General features: G+C 34.8%; 1 protein-coding gene across 2 annotated transcripts; it reads right to left on the bottom strand.

Moving 5' to 3' along the window:
• Positions 1 to 3583: 3583 nt before the first annotated feature.
• Positions 3584 to 7954, bottom strand: LOC145796863 (uncharacterized). 2 transcript variants are annotated; one of them, XM_082882343.1, is made up of 8 exons: positions 7494 to 7954; positions 7087 to 7245; positions 6902 to 7041; positions 6755 to 6799; positions 5761 to 5817; positions 5295 to 5364; positions 3922 to 3982; positions 3584 to 3837 (listed from the first exon to the last, which is right to left on the bottom strand). In XM_082882343.1, exons 3-8 carry the CDS (start codon positions 7016 to 7018, stop codon positions 3747 to 3749), a joined length of 441 nt encoding a protein of 146 aa, XP_082738469.1. In that variant the 5' UTR covers positions 7019 to 7041; positions 7087 to 7245; positions 7494 to 7954; the 3' UTR covers positions 3584 to 3746. The 2 variants fall into 2 exon arrangements, with proteins under 2 accessions (XP_082738469.1, XP_082738462.1); XM_082882336.1 differs by having other exon boundaries at positions 6902 to 7245; positions 7494 to 7951.
• Between the last annotated feature and the right edge of the window lie 1606 nt (positions 7955 to 9560).

Here is a 9560-nt window from a genome sequence, read left to right as displayed (position 1 = left end):
TATAACCAAAAATACCCGAAACTTAGTCGATAAATGGCGTTTTGGGGGCAAAAATTCAAAACAACCCCTGAATGACCATGTGGCTTACACGGACAGTTCCCCCATGACAAATAAGACTTGTGAGAACTGACAGAACGTAATTTGGACTCGTAGGTTAGGAGTTAGAACCGAATATGCGCTAAACTTAGTTGAAAAATGGGCGTTTCGTGGGCGAAAATTCAAAATAGCCCCCGAACAACCGTGTAGCTCACACAGACAGTTCCCCCATGACAAATAAGACTTATGACAACTGACAGAATGTAATCTGGACCCGTAGGTTGGGAGTTAGAGCCAAATACGCCCTAAACTTAGTCTAAAAATGACGTTTCCGAGGTGAAAATTCAAAACAGCCCCGAATACCCCTTACACTTAGTCGAAAAACTTATAACACTTAGTTAAAAAAGCAACAACTTTATTAAAATAATGTCTACATACTGTAATAATTGCCTTTATATATTTATAGGACGAAGAAATTACATATTACATTGTTTGTGCAGTTGGTTGGAATAAATATTGCATGATACATATATATATATATATATATGTACACTTTCTTTTATTTCCAAGAAGAAATTTATTGATTGTTCTACCTTAAATGCATGTTAGAACATGTTCTATAGGGCTGACTGAATTGATATTTTGTAACCAATTCTAATGTTTCATTTTTTGTTTTTCTTTGTAGATGGCTTTGTTGCGTGAACTTGTGGATAATCCATATTGGTGTATGGAGAAGAAATTTAACTTTTGTGTAGAACTAATATAATACTTTGGTCGTCCTCAGCTTTTGTGTAGTTCATTATTACTAATACAGAAAACTTTTGGCAATCAACAGATAATGACTATCGTGGTACATAGATCACCTTCTGTCGTGGTACATATATACCATTTGTCGGTGTACATATAAGACGTTTTGTTATGGTCCATAGAAAACTTTTTTTGTGGTACATATATCACCTTTTGTTGTGGTACAGATTACGATGGTAATTTATACCATGCCAAATGGTAATTTCGCTTGGTAGTAAATGTATTTTTTTTTGTATACGGAGGGCTTTGATTTTTGTATGATATATTTTGTATGGAATTATTATTTTAGTTTGGACAATAGTTGATTTTGTATGGACTTTGATATTTAATGTTATTTATTTTTGGTATATGGATGCAAATTGTGGAATGATTGATAGTATGTATCATTTTGTTTATATACGTATTACAGGTTGCATTGTATATAGACAGATTGTGGAGAAATTATAATTTCGCGATAAAACATAATATTATGTTTTTGGCGACTAAACAATTAGTAGGTAAAAATAAATTGGGAAAAGACATTTGGCGACTAAAAGTTTTGTAGCCAAAAAAGAAAAAAAAATAGACATTTGGTGACTAAAACTTTAGTAGCCAAAAGAAAATCAAACATTTGGCGACTAAACTATTTCGTAGGTAAAAACAAAACACTAAATTATAAAAACACTTTTGCCAATTAAAATTTTAGTAGCTAAAAATGTAGAACATTAGGCGACCAAATATTTAGTTGCCAAAAGAGGAACTCTTTGCCGACTAAACATTTAGTAGCCAAAGATGGGAACTTTCGGCAGCTAAATTTTTAGTAGTAAAAAAAAAACTCTTTGCCGACTAAAATTTTAGTAGCTAAAAATGTAAGACTTTAAGCGACTAAAAGTTTGGTCGCCGAAAAGAGTTTAATTTAATTTAATGTCCAACCTTTTGGCGACTAAAATTTTAGTCAGGAATTGTATACATTTGGTGACTAAATAATTGTAGTCGCTAATTACCTTTACCGATAATTTTTTGATGACTACTTTTGCGACTAAATAATTTAGTTGCCAAAATTATTTGGCGACTAAAAATTAATTTTTAACTATTAAAAATTTAATCGTTAAAAGTGAAAATTGTTGTAGTGAGATGAAAGGGGAAAAATAAAGAGATAGAGAGAGGGAGGATTAAAAGTGTATGTCTATCTTTTTACCTGGTCTATTTCATGACAGTTAGGGTAGGCTGGGAGTTCTCAACTAATGCTCTCAGATATATATATATATATATATATTTTAAATGTTAAAAGTTTTAAGATTTTAATAATATTTATCAAATAATACATATTTGGTCAAAACTTTGTAAATTTTGTTTTGTTTTATTTTACATCCCTAGCCTTGGAGTATTCCTATCAGATTATTTGAATTTTATTTTAAAATATTATTAAAAAATTCATTTTTATTTTAAAAATTATATTTTTATTTCTTTCTCCCAACAGACTCCACTCCCTATTATTTCTCAATTTTATTAAAAAATAATTTTTAATTATAAATTTAAAAAAAAATAAAAATCATAAATGTGTATTATAGTAAAAAAAAAATTATAAATGAATTATAGTGATTCTCTACAAATAAATAATTATTGTAACAATTTTTATTTTAATAAAGTGTTTAAAAGTTTTAATAAAAGGATATTAGGAGTCGTTGGTTTGAGGCTCTGTTAGGATGCTGTTAGGATGCTGTTAGTCGTTGGTTTGGTTAAAGCCGTATTGACACAGCACAAACTCCCAAACAGCCACGTGTCAGTTATTAGACACTTAGTGTGGAAGTAACCAGCCCCTAATAATTCCATCCTGCGTTAGTATTCGCCTCAATAAAACCTATTTGCCCTACTTTACCTAATCCTTATTCACATGACCAAAATATCCCTACTATCACTACAAGAATTTACACTTTTGGCAACAAAAAAATTGGTCGCTAAAAGTCTATTTTTGGTCGGCAAAAGTTATCTGCGACCAAATTTTTTGGTCGCTATTTTGGTCGCCAATTGAGGGTCGGCAAAAGTAATTCGCGACCAAAATTTTGATTGGTCGGCAAAAGTCGGATTTACCGACTAAATTTTTGGTCGCGAAATATATCATTACCGCGACTAATTCATTTAGTCGCTAAAACACTTTGGTCGCGAAAAGTGATATTTTCCCGACCAAAAAGTTTGGTCGCCAATTATCACATTCAACGACCAAAAAGTTTGGTCGCCAATTGTGACATTCCGCGACCAAAAATTTTGGTCGCCAATCGTGACTTTCCGCGATCAAAAAAGAGGGTCGCCAATTGTGATATTCCACGACCAAAAAAAATTTTGGTCGCCATTTGTTACTTTTCGCGACCAAAACTTTTGGTCGGCAAAAGTGAGTTTCCACGACCAAGAGCTATTTTGGTCGGCAATAAATGTATTTTTTGCGACCAAAACTCTTGGTCGGCAATTGTCATTTTTTGCGAAAAAAAATTATTTATTTGTCGCGACTAATAAATTGGTCGCCAAAGTAGGAAAACAATACACTTGTAATTCCTAATAATTTGTTCAATCCATAATAAACCTATAATTTTAAAGCATCACTCAAATTAACTGAATCATTAACATTCGACACAATACATAATTCATTAACATTCGATTTATTCAATTTCTGTCAAACAACCGGACATCCCCACCATGGTGTTCTACCAGACATTGTTCACACAAAATAATGACAACCAAAGAATCCAACAACATCTTTCTAAACTGTCAAACAACCTACTTCCAAAATTTCTTAAATTTCCCAAAACACTAGTGTACATTATATACATCCTATTTATAGAACTACATTCCAATTCAAACTGAAACACCCTAGTTTTAGCAAGAACAAAAAGAAACAATTCTACGAGTAAATAATGTGGAAGCTTTGACTAAAACAAGAACTCTGTGTCAAAAACTTCGAGGACATTGTTGACGCCAATAGGTTTCACACCTGGCCGGAAAGCATTTCCTTCAATATACCTGTGACAACATTTAATCAATTAACATTTCACCTAGTGTTGGGTAATTGCAATTTGCTTGTACTGATTGAAGACAGAAACTCACATTTCTTTCAAGAAAGTGTGCATCCGGGATTCTCCCAGTAAATTGATTATGATCCAGGTACCTGCAATGAAAGCAAGCTTAAGATGTTTTCACAGAGAGATTATCTGCAATGAGATACAAATAGTAAAGCATACAAATACTGTAGGGAATAGAACATGAAATTTATACAGAGCACTGACCAATTCAGTGTCATTATTCTACCAAGCAAGTAACATGGTGTATTGCATTGCACTAACACTAATAATAATGTCTACTTTCCCGACATTTCTAAAACACTGTTAAACTGTGAAAAAAATACCGGTATGCAATGTTTTCGCCAACTATGCTGCCGTCATCTTAGGTTTCCGGAATCCTTTTATTTAAATCAAGAAACACAAAGAAAATAAACTATTTAAAAGCAGTTAAAACCTCTGGGATATGCAAGCTTTTGCACAAATAATAAAAGAGTTGCTGATCTCCTACTACTTAACTGCATAGAAATTAAATATTTAAAACCGTTAAATGGCTCTCCAAAGAAGATTATAAAAGTATAGGCAGATTAGTCCCCGTTAATGGGGGTCTTGGAAGGGTGGCCTACGTAACATTTGAACATTATGTACCAAGTGGTTTCCCTCGAATTCAAACCACAACCACAAGGCTATTGGACTGATTTTTAACCAATAAACTAGTGACCCCTAGTTTTCTCCAAGCAAGATTTTAAGCAAACAAATACAACCATAGGTCTTATGCACGAGTATAATTTAGCCAAAAATTTCGCTATCAGAAAAATTTTGAAAAAAAATATATGGGAAGGAGAGTGAATGACTAGGGAAATTTCATGTCAGTGAAGGATGGATTTTTTGGACTTGCAGCGGTCTAAAAACAGGGTGAGGATTTGGCAATTTAATTAACCAAAAATTAAATTGGATTTTCTGACTCACCATTAAATTGGTTGTTGATGAGGTTTTTGGATTTTCTGACTCACATTTACTAACCAAAAATTCGTCATAAGTTTAGCATTACTTTTCAATTAAAATTGAACACAAGCTATTTACATCATGTAGTAAAATAAGAGATGATTTAAAATGTATTGATGTAAGAAACATGGAAAGAGCCATGTGAATACAAGATTCCATACAATTTTACCTCGTACCACTAGAGGGCGTACAAGTATTTGGTCTTTAAGAAACTTTACTATCAAGAAGATATAATAAAAGATACATGTGAAACCTTCTTGCGTGAGTCTTAACAACAAAAAACAGCACAATAGATTAAATGCTCTGTACTTTAAATGAATTTTTTTTTAAAAAAACAAAGAAGGTATCCACATTACTCACAAAGTGTAGAAGTTCTCATCAAAAGATTTGAATAACACACTAGTCAGTAGGGCCTACCTAGAAATACCAACGTGTACCAGAGAGCCAAGTGATAATCCATGACTAAAGCAATGCCAACAAGAAAAATCTGAAATATAGACCTCCAATTAGAATATAGATAAAGAAGCATCACAATTAAGGGATAACTACAAGAAAAGTGGGCGTCACATGATCTTCAAAGCATAATTACAATATTACATAAAAACTTAGAAAGGCTTTCAAACTCAACTCAACAAAAATTCCTCCTGATAGTATCAAGAGAACCACTAACACTCAATGCATGAGGTTCCTGCTAAAGCGGTGTTTGAATAAGGTTAAACATGTAAATGTAGTACAAAAAAACTTAAAACTATGGTGCATCACAAATAAGTAAACATGTATTTTACTAAATAGCAATCAAACACATAATATGCTGCACATATCTGTGTGTTATCACTAAGAAACTGTGCAAAAGTAAGAATTAAGCGGTTAAAAAAAGGGCCACCTTAGCAAAAAAGAGAGTATCTGCAATGAAGGCCTCCCATGCCTCCACTTTCACCATCTGCCACAGATAAACAAATTGAAAACAAAAAATTAGAGCCACTTCTTACCAACTGTGTTTGAACTATATGTAAACCAAAATATACAAAAAATTTGAAATATTAGTGTTTTCCTACAAAGATATTAGGTTCATTCATCCATGACAGAAAATGGCAGTTTCAAAACAGGTTAATAGACCAATCATCTCTTATTCCCATTCTATTGAGCTCCGCCATGATGTGACATAAGCAAATATAGCATAAGTTCAACGTCGGTGAAATTTCTCTTTCTCAAAATACAAAAAAAAAAAAAAAAGTGCTTAAAGTAAGCAAAATCATTGATGAGATTAATAATTTGTTGATTGGAATGTTCCCACATATATTTATGAGTTCTGAAAAATTATGAACTAATCAGTCGATACAGGCTACAGCCCCATGAACACAAGAAGAAATTCTCTATAGCCAAATGTTACCATTAATCACTTCAGAGCAAATTGCCCATTCAAACTTAAAGGTAGCACCATAATTGACATTCAACAAAAAGGTAGTACTGTAAGAACCAACCTACATATCCAAATGATATGCACAATCATCATATAAAGATTTATAAGAGCATCTCCGATTCTTACTCTCTTTTTTCATCAAATTCGAGTGAAAATTGGCCAAAAGCTTGATTTGATATGGAACACTCCAATCCTACTCTCTTTTTCCATCAATCGTTTTTTTTTTTTTTTTTTTTTTTTTTTTTGGTTGAAAAATTCCAAACTTATCTTAAAAAGCCTGTTTTTAACCATTTTCAATGAAAGAAAACCAACTCCAATCCTTACTGTTTCTAAAATTTCATCAAATTTCAGTAAAAATATAAATGTTGGTAGTTTGGTGAAGCAATTAGTCATTTTTTTTTATATATCAAATATGAATGAATTGATGAAGGTAAAGGGGAAATTGAAAAAAATACACCTTGACAACAGTCAATACAGAAAATGCAAGAGCTGCTTGAATTTCCTGAAAAACAAACATCAATAGATGAAATTTTAGGAACATTTAGATTAAAAGAACACACAAATTGAAAGAAAGCATGAACTTATTGAAGAGGTGTGTATATACCCGATGAAGAAGATGAGAGGAAAAGTGAGGGGAGATGAATTGGGAGGCGGAGCAGCGAACGGGGATGTAAGAGAAGAAAGCGAGGAAGTGGAAGAGGTAGTACGGCTCTGACACCATTTGGTGAACCTCATATTTAAAAACTCATCAACAACCCAATTAAATGAAGAAATTAAACACAAATAAACCTCATCAACAACCCAATTAAATGAAGAAATTAAACACAAATAAATCTAAATGGTCACAGAAATGCCCAAAAACTAAGTAGGAACAAAAAAAAAATGAAATTGTTACTGAAGAATTGTCCTGGAACGACCCGTGCTTCATCACCAAAAGCAATAATAATTCTGGGGAAAAAAGAGAGTACAAAGTCAATCAACAAACAGAAAAAAAAAATAAAAAAAATTGAATCTTCATCTATTATTATGCAATTTTCTCAAGCTTTCTAGGCTCTGCATTAACACAAATGTTCATAACTAAGCCTCAATTACTTATGTGCATATACATATATGTTGGATTGAAATGTGTGTGTGTTTGTGTGTGTGTGTGTGTGTGTGTGTGTGAGAGAGAGAGAGAGAGAGAGAGAGAGGTTTACCTCAGTCGGCGTTGCCAGGTTTTCGTTTTGGGGCAAAACCCTAATAGCTCAATCGGAGGGACGGGTTGAATCGGCAAAGGTATCTGAGACGCCACACCACCGCTGCCGCTGCTAGCTATCGTCACTCGATGCTCACCGTCGTCGCTCGCTGCTCGCCATCGTCCCCCCTTGCTACTGCTGCCGCTGCCGCTGCTTGCAGACGTGAGAGTGAGAGTGAGAGAGAGAGAGAGAGAGAGAGAGATGAAATTGGGGATTTTTTTGTTTAAGGGAGTTTTTTGAGTTGGTGAGAAACAAAAGGAGGGGGGGAATTTAGATAGAAAGAGGGGGAAACGAAAAGAAAAGAAGAAAAGAAGAGGAGAGGTGTGACGTGGTTTTATTAATTTTATTTTATTTTTTTTTGTAGTTAATGATTTTTTTAAAAAAAAATTCATTTTTTTTATTTTTGATTTTTTTTTTAGTTACTAAGGTTGAAAATTTATTTGTTTCATTTTTATTTTAATGAAAAAAATTATTATTATTTTTATTTGGTAGAAATTGGGGTAATATTTTAATGAAAAAGTTTTTCTATTAAAATAAAGTTAATTTTTTGTGGTCAATTAAAAACATTTTCTCGCGGCCCATTTTTTTTGGTTACCAAGAATTAGGAACTAATTTTCTATGGTGGAAGAGAGGGAGCGGCAACAGTAATGAAGGTGGTAGATAAGAGGTAATGGTGGTGGTGGTGGTGATGGTGAAGGAAATTAGTGGTGAAGTTGTGGTAGTGGTAGAGGAGATGGCGTGGCGGTGGTGGAGGAGAGGTAATGGTAGTAGTAGTAGTGGCAATAGTAGTGGTGGTGGTAGTGGAGCGGTGGCGATGGTGGTAATAATGGTAGTTATAGAGGTGGAGTGGCAACAATGGTGGTAGTGGAATGACATTTACAGTAATAGTGAAGGTGGTAGAGGAGATGGGTGGTGAGAGAGAGAGATGAGTGAAAGACAGATCGATGTGCCAGAGGTTATAGTAGTTTTGGCGAAGCTGCATCTTGTCCAGATGCTCTTGCGACGCCATTGACATCTTCGAAGAGCTCGAAAACCAGGAAACTCTAGCTGATGATGAAGATGAAGAAGATGAAGATTTTCAAAAACACTTCTGAGAGATCTGTTTGAAGTAGCAATTGAGCGCGACTCCGACAATGCAAGCGCGTTTGGTTGATTTCATGGCAATTTGGGGCTCGAGAGGGGGTGAGAGGACTTCAATTGAGGGTCGAGATTGAGCAGTTAGGTTAGGGTTTAGCTTGTTTCGAGGGGTGTGGTAGAGAGAAGCTTGAGAGAGATCAGGAATCGAGACGATGACTCAAATTTGATTCAGATCTCGACGATCTTTCGGATCCGGCGGAGGCACTAGTGGAGGAGAAGGAGGATGAGCCCAGCTGGTGCAGTGGGTGTTTAGGAGAGAGAGAGAGGCACCAACAGTGAGGTGGTAGTCGTAGAGGTGAAGTGGCGACAGTGGTAGTAATGGTGGTAGTAGAATGGCGTTTGGAGTAGTGGTGAAGGTGGTAAAGGAGATGGGTGGTGAAAGAGAGAGAGATATGAGTGAGAGATAGATAGAGAAGAGAAAGAGAGAGAGAGAGAGACAAAGACAGAGTGATGAACGAGAGAGAGACAAAGTGGTCGCTAAAAGTGCATTTTCTTGTAGTGGATAGATAAATCGAGAGGGAGCTCAGTAAATAGAGAAGACGGAATGGAAAGAGTGAGCAACGCCAACATAGTGGGAGAGAGAGAGAGAGAGAAAGAGAGAGAGAGAGAGAGAGAATGACAAAAAGATAAAGAGATAGAGAGTGAGAGACAGAAAAAGAGACAAAGAGAGAAGAGAGATGAACGAGAGAAACAGAAAGAGAGATAGAGAGAAGAGAGATGAGCGAGAGAGACATAGAGAGAAGAGGGATAAACGAGAGGGAGAGAGAGAGATAGAGAGAAGAGAGATGAGCGAGAGAGACAGAGAGAGATGAGAGAGATAGAAATGAGAGAGATGAGCGAAGAGACAGTGAGAGAAAAGAGATGAGAGAAGAGATAGATGAGTGAGAGACA

This window comes from Camellia sinensis, chromosome 1, assembly GCF_055761805.1.
Source record: "Camellia sinensis isolate YWXY chromosome 1, ASM5576180v1, whole genome shotgun sequence".
NCBI lineage: Eukaryota > Viridiplantae > Streptophyta > Magnoliopsida > Ericales > Theaceae > Camellia > Camellia sinensis.
This window is presented reverse-complemented; position numbering and strand designations above follow the sequence as displayed.